This window comes from Trichomonas vaginalis, chromosome III, assembly GCF_026262505.1.
Source record: "Trichomonas vaginalis G3 chromosome III, whole genome shotgun sequence".
Classification (NCBI taxonomy): domain Eukaryota; phylum Parabasalia; order Trichomonadida; family Trichomonadidae; genus Trichomonas; species Trichomonas vaginalis.
The window spans coordinates 13,238,237-13,254,811 of record NC_067205.1 but is presented as its reverse complement, the minus strand read 5'-3'; the positions used below and the strand labels follow the sequence as shown (position 1 = coordinate 13,254,811).

At 34.1% G+C, this 16,575-nt stretch overlaps 7 protein-coding genes and 2 pseudogenes across 9 annotated transcripts, besides 3 other annotated features; 2 read left to right on the top strand and 7 right to left on the bottom strand.

Annotated features, from left to right (window-relative positions):
- Positions 1–15,705: part of a mobile genetic element that runs on past the window's edge.
- On the top strand, positions 562–2,654 carry TVAGG3_0694150 (uncharacterized protein; the record flags this gene model as incomplete). The annotated part of the gene is made up of 1 exon (XM_051243155.1): positions 562–2,654. A coding segment is annotated over one exon (2,093 nt), but the record flags the coding sequence as incomplete, so codon positions are not given.
- TVAGG3_0694140 (KilA, N-terminal/APSES-type HTH, DNA-binding family) lies at positions 3,366–3,746 on the bottom strand (the record flags this gene model as incomplete). Its single annotated transcript, XM_051243154.1, has 1 exon — positions 3,366–3,746. One exon carries the CDS (start codon positions 3,744–3,746, stop codon positions 3,366–3,368), a length of 381 nt encoding a protein of 126 aa, XP_051089741.1.
- Positions 3,945–4,446, bottom strand: TVAGG3_0694130 (annotated as a pseudogene). Its single transcript has one exon. A coding segment is annotated over exon 1 (502 nt).
- TVAGG3_0694120 lies at positions 5,322–5,869 on the bottom strand (annotated as a pseudogene). Its single transcript has one exon. A coding segment is annotated over exon 1 (548 nt).
- TVAGG3_0694110 (integrase core domain containing protein family) lies at positions 6,107–7,192 on the bottom strand (the record flags this gene model as incomplete). The annotated part of the gene is made up of 1 exon (XM_051243153.1): positions 6,107–7,192. One exon carries the CDS (start codon positions 7,190–7,192, stop codon positions 6,107–6,109), a length of 1,086 nt encoding a protein of 361 aa, XP_051089740.1.
- TVAGG3_0694100 (ATP binding) lies at positions 7,212–8,963 on the bottom strand (the record flags this gene model as incomplete). The annotated part of the gene is made up of 1 exon (XM_051243152.1): positions 7,212–8,963. The coding sequence occupies one exon, from the start codon at positions 8,961–8,963 to the stop codon at positions 7,212–7,214; it is 1,752 nt and encodes a 583-aa protein (XP_051089739.1).
- On the bottom strand, positions 9,422–10,298 carry TVAGG3_0694090 (organellar and viral DNA polymerase type B; the record flags this gene model as incomplete). The annotated part of the gene is made up of 1 exon (XM_051243151.1): positions 9,422–10,298. A coding segment is annotated over one exon (877 nt), but the record flags the coding sequence as incomplete, so codon positions are not given.
- TVAGG3_0694080 (protein of unknown function, DUF4106 family) lies at positions 12,444–13,298 on the bottom strand (the record flags this gene model as incomplete). The annotated part of the gene is made up of 1 exon (XM_051243150.1): positions 12,444–13,298. One exon carries the CDS (start codon positions 13,296–13,298, stop codon positions 12,444–12,446), a length of 855 nt encoding a protein of 284 aa, XP_051089737.1.
- TVAGG3_0694070 (protein of unknown function, DUF4107 family) lies at positions 14,453–14,980 on the top strand (the record flags this gene model as incomplete). The annotated part of the gene is made up of 1 exon (XM_001317117.1): positions 14,453–14,980. The coding sequence occupies one exon, from the start codon at positions 14,453–14,455 to the stop codon at positions 14,978–14,980; it is 528 nt and encodes a 175-aa protein (XP_001317152.1).
- Positions 15,705–16,485: a mobile genetic element.
- Positions 16,486–16,575: part of a mobile genetic element that runs on past the window's edge.

Below are 16,575 nucleotides of genomic sequence, written 5' to 3'. Positions count from 1 at the left end.
GAAGTACAAACTTTACAGCCTTTACGTGAGTTTCTTGCACAACTGAAGGTGCTACCATGTTACCATGTGCTACCAGGTCATTTAACTTCTCTGAAAAAGTGTGACAACATGACATTTTGACAACAGTTCAGGAGGAAGGTAGTTATGAATTATTTTTGAAGAACTGAAGGTGCTACCATGTTACCATGTGCTACCAGGTCATTTAACTTCTCTGAAAAAGTGTGACAACATGACATTTTGACAACAGTTCAGGAGGAAGGTAGTTATGAATTATTTTTGAAGAACTGAAGGTGCTACCATGTTACCATGTGCTACCAGGTCATTTAACTTCTCTGAAAAAGTGTGACAACATGACATTTTGACAACAACACAGGAGGAAGGTAGTTATGAATTATTTTTGAATAACCGAAGGTGCTACCATGTTACCATGTGCTACCAGGTCATTTAACTTCTCTGAAAAAGTGTGACAACATGACATTTTGACAACAGTTCAGGAAATATGATGCAGCCCAAAAATAAAGTTAGTTTTAAAATTATTTTTATTTTTTTATTCCTATATAAATGACAGCAACAAACAACAACAGCAACAACTATATCGTTTCTGATGAAAAAGTTATTGATTCATTAGCTGAGGAATTAGTTGTGGCAGAAACTAAAACCCTCAACGAAAGAATTGGTGAAAACAGGATTGATTTACATAACTACCTCAAACATGATGGAGGAAGAGGAAGGAAAACTGGTATGGCTTTATTAGTAAATAAAATATCAAATTTAACGATTATAGATGTTGATATCAATAAATCGTACAATGATGAACTTAAAGAAACAGTTAGAAAAGACATTTTATCAAAACTTTCGGATAAAGATGTTATCGTTAAAACCGCTTCAGGAGGTCTTCACATTTATTGCAACACTAATTTCTTCTATGCAGTTTCGAACAGAATGATTAAATGTTATTCCTGCAATGATTATGATATTGATATCATGACTTCTATGGATGATTCAAAGCGTTCTTTAGTGGTTATGGCTGATTCAAGAGTTCGCAAGAATGCAACAGAACCAATCAATACATACTCATTCATTCGTGGAAGTTATGATTCAACATTAACTAGAACAGTGAATGATATATTAAATGATTTGAATATTAAGGTAAGAGTTGAACAGAAGAATGAAGAAATAAAGACTATCATGAATGAAAACAAAGATGTAAACATTGACGATAAACTAGCTCAGAGCATAGTTGATGGCATCTGTGATTTTGAAGTACATAATGACGGTGGAAACATGAATTTAGAAAAAGAAATAACATTGTTCACACTGTTTCAAGCAATTAATTCGTTACCTAATCATTTAATTAATGAAGCCTACGATAACGTTTATAACTTCTGCAGTTTAACTGAAAATGCTAAAAGTAATTTTGAAAAAGCACGTAGTAGATATGCACATTTAATGACTTCTCCATTTGTTTTAGTGAAGATTCTAAAACTATATCAAAAGGAATATTATGATGAATATGTTTTACCTTTATTACGTAAGCCAAAAATAACATTTGATATCAAACTTGATGACTCGTTTTTGATAACAGATATTAGACGCAAGGCTGAAAATCATCAGTATAAAAACAGTTCTGAAGTAATTGAGGATTTATCACGTGTAATCCGTTTTGTAGATTGTGGAAATAAATATTTCATTCAAAAGGACTATAATATCCACGACAAAATGAATCAAATATCATTTGTTCTTCAGTCAAACATGAAAGAGTCACTCAAAATGATTAAATTATTTAAAGAAGAAGGTAAAACCATAACAGCATGGGATGTACTACTAAATCAATTGTCTTCATTAACCGTTAAGGGTGTTTGCTTTAAATCTGATTCCCCAGATGTTTTCTCAACGTTTCAAGGTTATAAATACAACGTTCTCGAAAAACCAGATTACTCAAAAATTGAGATGTTTATGAATTTCATTAAAGAAGCCATTTGTGATAATAACGATGAAGTGTATAAATACCTTCTCGGCTGGATTGCATCAATGATTCAACATCCCGGAATCAAGAATGAAACAGCAATTATTTTGAAAGGACTTCAGGGAACAGGTAAAAACAGATTTACAGACATTATTTCTGAACTTCTCGCTGGTTATTCATGTAAAAACATTACCGAAATAAGTGAGCTAACGGGTAATTTCAATTCAGTAGTTGAAAATAAAATGTTTCTTGTACTTAATGAACTCAAGAATGTGGGTGAAGACAGACTCGCAAACTTCAACGCTTTGAAATCAATTATTACGGATAATGAGATAAGAATTAATGAAAAGAATCAACCCAGAAGAACTGCTCAGAATGTTGCAAACTTCATTTTCGTAACTAACAACGTCTACCCTGTCAAAATTGAAGTTGGAGACAGAAGATACGTAGTTTTAAGAGTTAATGGTAAATTCAAGGGTCAATTTGATTACTTCAAGAATTTAATGGATTCATGCACTAAGGAATTTTATGATAATTTACTGACGTATTTTATGCAATATGACCTTTCATCATTTAATGTACGAATCATTCCGATGACTGAAGCCAAACAAGATTTAATTGAATTATCATCAAATCCTTTAGATGTATGGATAAATACACATTATGATGAATTGTGTGCAGGTATGACGTGTGAAAATGCTCTATTCTGCAAACCATCAGACATGAAAGACAAAAACTTTCAAATGAGTATTAAGGATAAATGTGATAGGAAACATAGAAGAATAGACGGTAAACAAACATGGTATTATGTTTTGAAAGAAGAAATGAAAGGATTATATAAACAGGTTGAACCAAACGATAATGAGGAATCATTTACTGATGATGAAATACCTGTAAATGAGCCGCTAAGCGGCGAGACCTGAAGGTCTAGCTTTATAAAGTATGATTGGAATTTATTTTTGCATTAATCCTGCTGTGTTGTCAAAATGTCATGTTGTCACACTTTTTCAGAGAAGTTAAATGACCTGGTAGCACATGGTAACATGGTAGCACCTTCAGTTCTTCAAAAATAATTCATAACTACCTTCCTCCTGAACTGTTGTCAAAATGTCATGTTGTCAACATGGTAACATGGTAGCACCTTCAGTTCTTCAAAAATAATTCATAACTACCTTCCTCCTGAACTGTTGTCAAAATGTCATGTTGTCTCATTTTTTCAGAGAAGTTAAATGACCTGGTAGCACATGGTAACATGGTAGCACCTTCAGTTCTTCAAAAATAATTCATAACTACCTTCCTCCTGAACTGTTGTCAAAATGTCATGTTGTCAACATGGTAACATGGTAGCACCTTCAGTTCTTCAAAAATAATTCATAACTACCTTCCTCCTGAACTGTTGTCAAAATGTCATGAAAATATAACAAGCATAACGAGGTGAAGCCCACATTGCTACGGCATTTACTAAAAGTCTATGAACATAATATCCTTTCAAACAAGGAGCCAAATTCTTGCGATTTTCGAATGGAATCTCTTCCCTCGGTTTTCCGAGGGTAGCAAACATATGAGGAAATTCTTCTAAAAGTTCTTTTGTCTGTTGGTTTTCAAACCAATGATATGCTTGCTTTGTAGAATGAAGAGCGTTCAAAATACTTTGCATTTGGTACATATCGTCTTTGACCGAACGAATGAGACGGAGTTGTTTGTTAAACTGTATGTACTCGTATTCTTCATTTATAGCTTCATGGACTATAACTGTTGTTGTGTTCTCTGTTGTTGACATATCTGTCTTTATATTCCGGATAAAAAAATAAAAAAAAATAAAACTAACTTTATTTTTTCTATCTTTCACAAAAGACCAAAAATAAACGCTTTACATGTATTTTTCAGCAACTTCGTCAAATAATTTTATAGCTTTATCTATCTCATCTACTTCAAACGTTTCTTTACCTTTTATGGGAGCACCATACATTTTCTCAAACTTTCAAGTAGTTCTGTTTCTGCAGCTCTCATATCATTAGCAAACACAACCTTGACTCTATGACTGTACTGTCATATCTTTGAGTTATATTATATGTTCTTCCTATCTTATATCTTTTTGTATTGAAGTCCTTCGGTTTCTGAACGATGTAAAGTAAGCCTTCACTGCAACGTTCCGTATCGAATGAACCATATGTTATGAAGTTATATCCAACAACTGGGTCTAACCATAACAAAACTATTGGTATAAGACTTTTGTCGATGAGATATGCTGTAGTTCCATAGAATCTTACCGATATCATAAGCTCAGGATTTCTTGTCAAAATTTTCTGAGTTGAAGCATTTCTAACCCAGTCGTGTGTTTTCTTTCCAGATGGAGATATAATGTCTGACAAAGAATATTTGTTGTATTTCTTTGAGTATCTTACGTTTAAATCACCTATTCTAACCACTTTGGTGTCATTGTCTATCTTTCTAACTGTTTCAAACTCAATGTTTGTCATTTCTGTTCTTACATACAAAATAAAAAAAATATTTTATAAAAAACTAACTTTATTTTTTCTGTCTTAAGGAAATTCATGAAATTTCATACGGAATTCAGCAAAAATAATGTTTATGTTAGAATGTTAGATCTAACCTGTTTTCTAACATGTTTTCTAACATGGTCTAAAACATACAAAACTCATGAAATTTCATACGGAATTCAGCAAAAATAATGTTTATGTTAGAATGTTAGATCTAACATGTTTTCTAACATGTTTTCTAACATGCCCTAAAAATTATTTTACTCAGAATTTTGTTGCTGAATTCAATAAAAATAATGTTTATGTTAGAATGTTAGATCTAACATGTTTTCTAACATGTTTTCTAACATGGTCTAAAACATACAAAACTCATGAAATTTCATACGGAATTCAGCAAAAATAATGTTTATGTTAGAATGTTAGATCTAACATGTTTTCTAACATGTTTTCTAACATAACTATTTACAAGCGTTTTACATGGTATATGTTGCGATGGTTCATGACTTTAAACAGTTTTGTAGCTTCTATTTCTTCTTTTAGTATATCGAATGTTTTAACAATGCCGAAAGTTTCTTTATACTTCTTCTTGACATCTGAAAGAAGGAAATCGTTAGCGGTTGGATAGTTTTTGTTCAGAAATTCTAACATGTTCATTTTATCTTCTGCTGGTTTTTCTACTTCTTTCTTTAAATCTGCATAGTCGTTTCGCATACGTTCTATCTCTTTGACGGAGTAGTTATATTTCCTCATTGCTGCTTTACATTTTGAACATTGCGGATTCATTTTTGCGTTATATTCTGAAACCTTACCTGCTAAAACAACTAAGGCGTCAATGGTTTTCTTCATCTCGAACATAGCGGGTCTTATTTGTTCGTTCCATACCTTACCTCTACTATCTTTATCTCTTATTTCCCAAACACATTCAGCAACTAATGAAACAAAGTTATCGTAGGTCTTAAATTCTTCAGATTTATATATGTCAGAAACATTCTTATAAACCATGTCGCAATCTTTGTCCATAACTTTATGGTTGCAATGAAAACCAAGGAATTCATAATTTACTTTACGTATGAACTTCTTTATTTCTACTGAGTCAGTTGTTTTGACTTCAATTTCGTCGAATTCAGGAATAGTTAGTTTTTGTTGTTGGATTTCAGGCAATTTGGGTAAATGGTCAATAATGTCCTGCATTTCATAAAGATACTGTTCATTTGTTTCATCTTTCGCACTACAGTCTAAATTACTTGTTAAAAGTTCTTGCTTTATCTTCTGGATTTTTGTTTCGAAAGTATATGAAGAAGGAATGAAGCTTTTCATCTCTACTAACATAGATGTTGGATTCATGACTAACGAGTTTGGTGCTGTAGTTTTGAATTGTTGTTGTGCCGATTGTTGAAATCATATCTTTACATACAAGATAAAAATTTTTCTTAGAAAAAAATTAGCGTTATTTTTCTTTCATAAGGAAATGTCAAAAATTCATGATTTTCGAGAGTTTTAGACCATGTTAGAAAAGTGGTTAGAAAACGTGTTAGATCTAACATTCTAACATAAACATTATTTTTTGGTGTAAATATAAAACCATTAATGATATCATGACTGTTCTCATTCATGTCTGATTTACATCTAATGAAAAAGTTTAGAAGAATTTTCTTATTCTTTCTGGCATATTTTTGTCTTTCCAGTACTCCCGCTCTAATGGTCCCAGATGTGTTGGCTTTGACTCTCTCAAGTTCTTAGATGGTATAACATCTTCAACACCTCCTTCATATCTTACTTTATAAGTGTCATCGTTTATGTTGTAGCCAAGTATTTCAATAACCACTCCTCGCTTTGCTTCGTCAATGGTTTCAGCAAGTTTGCCATTACTACTTTCAACTAACTTATGTCGAGGGTAAAATGCTATGGAGTCGTCAGCAGCTTTTATAAGATATCCATTACCTTGTGTAGAGTCTACGATATAATAGTTTCTACTTAACCTTAAACGTTTCTTTGTCAACGGTTTGTCGTCAAGAACTACACGAACTTTTGTACCAGGAATGAGGGTAAATTGTGTTGAATTTCTGATATTTTGTGTTTGGCTTCGTTTCTTTTGTATATACTTTTCTTCTTGTTGTTGTGTCATTGAATTTGGTGTATGTCCTGTTGTAGAATGTGTTGAGGAATTATATACTTCGAGAAAATGTTTCATTGTTTCTTCGGTAAAGTCTCGCTCTTGATTTAAATCTCTGAGCGTTCTTATGAAGCGGTTTATGATGCCGAGTATGTTATGGTTATGGTCTTCAGTAGTGTAGTGAGTTATGTTATGCTTAATGAGAAATTCTGTGATTTCATTGCTGAGGTATGCACTGTCTTGGTCTGATGTTAAAGTACTTGGGTTATGTTCTGCTACAAACTTTTGTAAAACTCTTAACACTTCACGAGTTCCTTTATTTTTCATTGGATATGCATATGCTTTACGAGTGTTAACATTTATGAAGATGAGGAATGGTTTATGTCCTCCTTTTCTGCTTTGAATGAGAGTGTCAAATTGGTATGCGTCAGGAGTGTTGGAGTAAATTGGTAAAAAGTAGTCGTAAGGGTTTATTTTTGTTTGATGTACAACATTTTTGTCAAAGAACCTTTTCACTTCAGCTCTGTTAGTAAATCCCCAACTCTTTGCAGCTTCATTGAATTTCTTAAATGACCTCCATGGATGTTGTTCGAATACTTCTTTCAAGCTCATTTATGTAAAGTTAAAGATTTTAACCAACTCGTATCCAAGCGTGCATTGTTATATAAGGAGGCATATAATCTTTTCCATTACCTGCTGGGTCTGTAATACCAGCTACAACATGTGTATGATTTCCTGCAGTTCCACAGAAAATACCTGTGCTAACATCTTTGGGGTCAGTTGTGATATCATATCTATGCATTCCCTGTCTATCCGAACCCGCTGCAAGATTTGTATAACCTCTTTTTGTTATTGAATGTGAATGGTTTCCTTCCACAGATGTTCTTCCACTGAACCTATGCATATGTGAAGGAAGGTTTTCAATACCTATTTTCTTTGAACCTCCCATCTTCATTGACTGAGTATTAGTGTAGAATGGAAAACTGTCAACTATTTCATACCATCTACCACCAAATAAAGTGTTTGGATTTATTGGATTCATAGACGTATAAACAGCTCCTATAGGATATATTAAATCATATATGCTCATAACTCTATAAACATATTCTAAAGAACTTATGTCATTAAATACCATTTGGAATGTATCTCCCGGATGAAATGTTGCATTTGTTCCACTTTTATAATGTAATGTTAGTTCAATAGAATTATCCAAGAAAAATTCAAAAGTATCTGGTTGAAGACCTCTAACAAATTCAAATGGAGTTGCTGGTTCACCATTTATAATTTCTGTTGTAAATGTCATTGTATCTGGTTTCGAAAATTTCTTTGTTAGTTCTGCATCCACATAAGTTTTGTCTGCTTTCTTATCTAACATTGTTGGTAGTTCATGTGCTTCAAAGTTTCTGGCATGACTTTCAATGTTCCTGCAACTCTTATCTAAACTGTTAAGAGTATCTTTTACGCTTGTACTTGGATTTTCTAATGGTGCACTTGAACCAAGGTCAAAGTTCAATATTATGTCGTCTGCTCTAACAGTAGTGAAGGATTTATGTGTATGGTTCTTGTCAGCTTTACTGTCTAATGTAGCTTGAAGTTCATTTATATCGGAGATGTTGTGTTTATGAGATTTCAAAACTTTGTTCGTTGCTTCGAGTTCAACTTTGTCAGCTTTACTTTTAATAGCATCTTCAAACGTTATTTTTGCCTTAACTCTTAACATAAATCTTGGTTCAACTAATACACCGTTAACATTGAAAGTAGAGGCATAAATTTCACCGGTATAACCAAATGCTTCTGGTGCTTTAGCTACATCATACTGTACAGTACAGCTTATGTCATAACCTTTAGCACGAATGTATTTATATCTTCTTTCATTAACATTTTTTGTCTTCGCTTCATCACTTCGTGTTAAATATCCATGGTAGTCCGTTATAATCTGTTCGTCTGAAGTTATATAATGAACATGGTTCTTGTCCGCTTTACTATTTAATGTAGCTTGAAGTTCATTTATATCGGAGATGTTGTGTTTATGAGATTTCAAAACTTTGTTCATTGCGTCAAGTTCATTTTTGTCCGCTTTACTATTTAATGTAGCTTGAAGTTCATTTATATCGGAGATATTGTGTTTATGTTCTTTATCTGCTTTTTCGGCTAATTTCTCTTCTATCTCATTTATTTCAAGTTCATGCCTACCACCACCTCCCGAAGAAGTATTTTTCTTCAGCTCTTGAAGAACGTCCACTTCGCCATCTTTGGTGTCAATAATGAGACTTTGAGTTAAAACCTTTCCTGTCTTAATGGATGTTTGTAAAACTTCTTCTTCACCATGTTCGGGGTCATGGTCGTCATCATATCTTGTGAAATCAGAGATGTTGTCATACATTAAGCATATCTGTCTCAAAAGTTCTGCTATTTGAAACTGGAACGAAAGATATACAGAACTTTCATCATCTCCTAAAGTCAAGTCTGCTTTCTTAAGTATTTCTTGAATGTATGCAATGAGAACAGAGTACCTTGGAAAATATTCGAACAATATTTCATTAGCTGTTGGTTTTGGTGGTTCTTTTGGAGTTTCTGTTGTTTCAGTTCCTTCTGTAGGTTCTGTTGGAGTTTCTGCATCTCTTGACTTCAATGCTCTTGCTCTCAAAGACCTAAATGTTAGAGCACCGGGTTTTACAAAGGACTTTATAAATGCTTTAATAGTTCCTGGTAAGTTATTGTTAGCATTAAGTAAGTTCCTTATGCTTCCATCATGTACGTCCATAGCACTATGTAAAAAATCTATACTTTTCTTGTAGTCAGCAATAGACTGACTGTGATTTTTTAAAGATTTGTCAATACCTTTAAGCCAATCTTCATGCATGTCTGATACTGAGCCAAGAATATCATTTGCTTCCTTTAGTGTATTTTGTGCTTGTCGTAAAGTATCCAATCCCGTACGTGCATTGTTTGCTATACGTCTTACAGTATCTATTTGACTCCTTGTTTCTTGCATCCAACCAGATAAAGTTTTAATAGTATCCGAACCATTTGAAATGAAGTTCAAAGCATTTTTAACGTCATTTAAAACTTCTTCACCAAGTACCGCCCATATCTTTCCGATTTGGTATTGAAGAACTCCATATGAAGCAGCTGTTAAACCAGTATTTATAAGGTCCCATATCCATGATTTAGCAGTTTTTCCATCCTTTCCATCCTTTCCATCCAAACCGTTTTCGCCTTGAGGTCCTTGTATTCCTTGTATTCCTTGTATTCCTTGTATTCCTTGTGGTCCTTGAGGTCCGGTGTCACCCTTCTCTCCTTTCAGTTCATCTTTATGTTCGTTATAATATTCTAATGTCATAAGGTGTACATCATTACTGCTACCAGCAACGCCGAGAATTTGTTTCTCATTCATGACTAAATTCTTTAGGCATTTAATGTTGTCGTCAAATCGAAAGCTCTTTAACAATTCAATGAGAACATTTAATACTTTCACTAATGAGGCATCTACTGTAGAATTTATATATTGCACCGTTCCATCATTTATGATGGGAACCTTGCTTGTTGTAATGAATGGGTCATAAGTGTTAAAAGTATCGAAATCAATGACTTTTTTAGTTTTTCCATCGTCAATGACTAAATCATTGCCTTCAATGGTTAAAGTTGAGTTTTCGTTTACTAGTTCATGTGCTCTTCTTGCTTCATTTGTTTCATACGCATATGCAGCAATAGTCATATTTTAATGAGAATAAAATGTTGTTCTATTTGCAAAGTACAGACCCAAACGAATACGGGACAGTAAAGCTACAAACAAACTTAGGTCTTCAGAATGAAGCGCTTGCTTTCAGAGTTGTTGACTTCAATACTATCGCAACTTTTGTCATAACAGATGAAACAGATTTCATAGAGATTGAAATAGATGACAAAAGAAGTGTTGTAACATTTCCTAACAGAGCCGAGTACAGAATAGATAAAATTGCTGGAGTCATAGATACTCTCATAAATGAAGAAACTATTGACAACATAGATGTCGAACTCTCTTCTGAGGGAACATTGAAGTTCAGTAGCAAGAAAGAGTTCAAGATACCAAGAATGAGTCATAGAGTACAACTTCTTCTGGGAGCATACCATATGACATTTCCTTTGAAAAGTGTTGACAAAACGATTGAGATGAAATCTGTTCCATACGTATGTTATGGTAATTGTTTGTACGTTGAGTCAAAAATAGCTAATGTCACAGGTATTTCAGGAGTTAATAGTAAAGGTTCAGTAGAATATAAATCCTTCTGTTATGCAGTCAATTCAATGTTCATTCCAAACGTTCCTGTCATAGCAACTCATTTAGGTAAATGGGTTCGCATTAGTCCTCATAATTTGAAAGACATGCAATTCAGACTTGTTGACTTTCAAGGAGAGCCTGTAGAACTGAAGGCACCAGTGCGAATGACTGTTGAAGTTGACTTTTTAGAAAATATTAAATGCAACAGCTTACAAGAGAACTCAGAGCTAAAAATATAAAGTATGAATGTTATGTATTAGGTCATGAACTTTGGTTGTTGCTGTTTGATGAAACAAATGAGTTAGTTATGCCAGTCAAGAGAACAGAAAAAGGCGTCAAAGGCGCCGAGCGCAAAGCGCTATATTGTGTTAGTGAAAACTGCACCAAGTCAATAAGATTAGGTTTGCATTATGAAGATGAGTTCGATACTGTTGAAGAAGTTTTGGACAGATATTACAAATTGCTAACTTGAATTTTTTTGACTGACGGCGCAAAGCGCCAAGATGGGCTCAAAGAGCCCTCCTGACTGCTTTAATTTACTAAAACATATTTCAAGCAAAGCTTATAGTAAGTAGATAGTTTTGTATACTCGTTCGAATATTTATACTTAAACTCAACTCCTGTAGTTCCTGGTGTTTCAATGATGCGGATGTTACCTATTTTCATGAATAGTGGAGTTTGACCACAGCATTCGATTTCAGGGTCGAGATAGTCAATGACACATTGTTTCCCTGTTATTCGTGAGATAACATTTTCAAGGTCCTCCTTTGTTAGAATTATTTGGTTCTTGCTTATAAGATTTGTCAAAAGCTTCTTATCGTCTTTGAGTAAAATTGTTTGGTATAACTGAAGAAGGTAATGGTCTACGTTATCTGAAGGATTTGTTTGAACATTTGTGTAAGGTTGTCGTTGGCTTCTCTTGAAAGAATTTGGTCCAGTGGTGGATACTCTAACTTAACATCTGATGTAGCGTTAGCGTTTGAAGCTGAGTTTAAATTCACGGCGCCATGCGCCATGATGGGCTCTTTGAGCCCTCCCGACTTAAGTTCTGGTTCTTTTTCTTTCAAACACTCTGAACTATAGTTCTTTATGACAATATTGTTTGTCGTTCGTGAGTCAACATTTGATGTTGGTTCAATTGGAACATTAACGGCACCAGCTAAGATGGATTTGCTTCTCATTTCATATAGAATAAAAACCTTTTATATGTATGAAATGAACAATATACTCGACAAGGGTTTGAATGTAAAGCTAACGAATGAAAATATTGTTGAATTCACTGAGACAGGAGCTGTGTATAAAGATGTAGAACTACTGAACAAAAGAGCTAAGGGAAGAAGCAGGAATATGAACAAAGGGTGGAAGCCTATAAAATTTATGTCAATGATGGCTCAGGAGGTTCAAACATAAAGTATGCAGAAAGTTATAGAGTTTATGCTCTCAAAGGTGAAAAGCCTTCATTTAAGAACAGCTATTCTAACACATATCCTCAAAAGCTAACGGATGGGGAAGTGGATGATATGAATGACAGCAAAAATATTAACAGAAATGGCGACAGAGATGCATGGAATTTGTTTACCATCAGTCAATTGAAGGTTAACTTTAAAACAATGTTGGTCGTTCCCATGGAATATTTTTGACTTTAATGGTATTAGTCATGATATGAATCTCAAGGTATGAACGAGGAGAGATGAGAGACTTATATGCTTCCCAAATTTCTTCAAAAGGTAATGTTATACCTGACTGTTTCCAAATGAGTTCAATATCATAGCGTGAGAAACCTTGAAAGATAACGAAGTCAGTTATGAGACGTTTTATGTTTAAAGCAAGGAAACGCCATGTTTGCATAAGTATTGCTACAGTTAAGTGGTAATGTCTGACTTTAGTTATGATGTTAGCTAATGGTGAGTCTGGTTTTGACACTAAACCTTTACCAGCGAAGTCGTCGCAAACGAGCAGAGTGTTTGAAGGATATTTTTTGAAGGGGTATTTTGAAAGTTTTGATAGAATGTAGTTTGTCAGTCGTTTCATATCGTAAACTCCTGAGTATTGACGTAAGTGGTGTTTGTCAATAATTCTTTCCATCTCTTCTGAAGTCTTTTGCATTCCTGACTGTATGAACTCTACAATAGCATAATATTTTCTCTTACGTCGAATGTAACGTTGAAGAAATTCAATGAGTTCACTGTCTGGAACTTTAACGACAGAGGCTTGAACTTTTGACATAAATGTTTTCGCTGTTGAATCCATAGAGTCTGAAGTTGCTGATATAATGATTTGGTCATAGTAAGAGTCGTTTCCTAAACGCTCTGTTATGAGTATATGACGAATGAGGTTAAATGTCTTACCTGAACCCATCTTTCCACAATAGAAATACACACCATTTGAACAGAACTCATAGTCCTTACTGAAAGGAAGAATGAGAGAACTGTTGAGCTTTTCACTGCTTTCATTCATGTCTTCATCTACGTCATGTATTAAATGCTTCATTTTATCTTCATTAAAAATGCAAGTCAGAAATATTCAGAACATAGCACCGAGTCTAACTGACAAGAGTATAAAGATATACTATGAACACGTTATGATGAAACCTACCAAAATTCAAGAAAGTCAGTATACTTATGAATATCCAAGACACTGGGTAGAGTATGTAGGAGGTGAGAAAGCTATTGAAATAAGACAAGTTAGAAGTATTCCAGCAGGAAGAACAATATTATTGAAGAACTTTAATGTTTTGAGGTATAATGATGAAACAAAGAAGCAAGATAGTTTTCCTGTTGCTGTGTATGTGAACCTAGACACAGGAGATGACATGAAAGTTTTTAACACAAAGCTTCAAACGGTAGTGAGAGAACAACTGACTGCGGAAGGACATCCATTACCTTCAGAAGTTACCATAGTATATAATTTTAAAACAAATGCAATAGATTTTAAAGTCGTCTCTGCAAAGAAGTCAGGTTTTACATTTAATGAAGCAGATGTATATTCGAATGAAAACTTCAAAGCTATTGCATGGTTAGATAATGACGATTGCTTTAAGAAAATATTTAAATTCAGTGACTCAAAGATGTCAATAGATGACCTTCGTGGAATTTACCATCGACGTTTACAGTAGAAGGTTCAGCAGGATTGCTTACAAGATTGTCAATTGGTGGTATTTGGTCTCGTGAGAACATTGTTATAAAATCCAGTATAAGTGAATTTGCTGAAGAATCTATATTATGTCTTTCAAACTACATGTATTCGCCGCCGAAGCATTATAGTATAACAAACTTTGTCAGTAAGTTTAACATAAGACTTGTCGAACCTTCTTCAATGAAAGATGTTGTGCTACCTAAAGATGGAAAGGATGGACTCATTATTGAGATGATTTTAATAGCATATTAAATGAGCTTGTTCTTGAAGGTCATTCATGATGAAATACTGTTGTAGAAGATGTTAGCAATTGTTCAGACATTTTGAAGCGTATAGATGAGATAAGAAAGAAGTTTATGAAGCCGCAACGCGGCGAGGACGAAGTCCATGAGAATGTTTATGTTTCATTGACTTTCTCCAGTAACGAGAACTTTTATGAGATAATATTGAAGAGAGATGATTTTAATATGGTGTAAATGGTAGCTTGGACAGCTTTAGGCGCAATGGGAACAAAAGCATTAGCATTTGGAGCAAAAGCACTTGGGGCTTATGACGCAGTAAATAAAATGAGTGGAGGAAGGGTTTCGAAGACATTAGATGCAAATAAAGGGAAGATTGGAGGCTGGGTTGCAAAGAAGTTAAGATTAAATAAAATAGGGCTCATAAATAAAGCATCCAATTTGGTTGCGACTGAGTCAGAAAATGCTTTAGGAAAGGACGATGAGTTTGCAAAACACGCAAAAGACTTTAATGACCAGATGAAAGGTGAAACAATGCATTTAAATAGATTCGATGGAACTAAAGAAAATGTTTCTTCTCCACCAGTAGTTCTTCCGTATGGTCCCTATGGAATGTATGGAAATCCTTACGAAAGACCATTTGACCCATTGACTGGTGGAAGTAACTGGTATCATTACGGACGAAGAAGAAAGACAGTCAAGTTGGAGACAGACGTGAAGAAAGCAACTAAAAAGAAACCAAGGAAGAGAGTTATAAAGCAATGAATTCAACAGACCCAAAGGGTCAGAGCCGCTTTGCGGCTAGGTTAGAAAACGTGTTAGAAAACGTGTTAGATCTAACATTCTAACATAAACATGGGCTTCGCCCTTGCCGCTAGCGGCTTATTTTTGCGCTATGTTTTCATACGTGTGAGGGTGGTGATATCATTAATTTTTAAGTTTATTTTTTATTTTATTTTTATTTTATTTGGATGTAATGACAGAACAAAAGCAACTCATACAAATCAAAACATATAACAAACATACATTTAAACATTTATTCTTCCTTCCTGAGCATAACATGTTCTTTCAAATACATCCGAGACCAGTTGACTTTTCATTGACTGTTTATAAAGATAGAAATAGTTATATCATTAAACCATACGATGACGAAGGTAAGTTATGTAAATTGTACGTTAAGAAGTTAGAGAAAGTTTATGGCTTCAAGTATGACTACAATAGGGTTAACACTGATGATGAAGATATTGAGGAAAATTTATGAGAACATTAGTGAAGTTGTTAGTGAGAACGATAGTGAGAACGTTTATTTTTACATTAGTGAGTTCGTTAGTGAAGTGAAGTGGGTGGCGGTTTTGTAAATATTTAAGATTAAGTTAGTGTTGTCGTTTGTGTTGTAAAATATACGTTAACGGTTTTGTAAAGTGTCAAATTCACAAGTATTGGGTAAAGTGGAACGCAGTGCCACCATACCCAACATAACCATACTAACTAAGATTTTACATCTTTTAGCGGGGAATGTTTGTTATCATGTATATATTATAAATATTTACACGATAACGAACATTCCTCACTAAATTACTGAGAAACTTTGAGGAAATGTCGAACAATTTCCTCAAAGTTTCTCAGATTTATATAGATAACTAGAGTCCCCTAGGCACTGATTCTGGTTCAGTACCTAGGAGGCTCTGGTTATCTAACGAACTGATAAAATGTTTTTAAATTTTGTGAATATTGCTACCTGTGAAGCACTGACTTCAAATCAGTACCTCACAGGTAGCAATTACATTGAAATATGGGAGAAACTTTGTCCGAATGTTAAACTATTCGGACAAAGTTTCTCCCATTTGTAGTGGAGATGGAAGGCTTTGAGGTATATTGTATTAATATTACCCCAAAGCCTTCCATCTCCACTTGAAAGTGTCCAAACTTTGGGTTAATAGTTTGCAATTAACCCAAAGTTTGGACACTTTCTAGAAGGAATTGGATGGTAAGAGATATACATTCATATGGTATATCTCTTACCCTCCAATTCCTTCTTAAAATGGGAGAAACTTTGTCCGAATGTTAAACTATTCGGACAAAGTTTCTCCCATTTTGCGAAGGAATTGGAGTCTATGAGATACTGATGAAATGTCAGTAACTCATGGCCTCCAATTCCTTCCTAAAACTCATAAAAGTGGACCTTACATGCATTTAAAATTTGACATGTAAAGTCCACTTTTTGTGAGCGGGGATTTGACGGAGTCAAATCCCCTTTTTCGTTTACGAGAAAACATTAAATCATCCAGATTTTAATTCATCCACTCCAATTCAAACTAATTTTGAGCAAGCCGATACAAATCAAGGTTCAGATGCTCCAA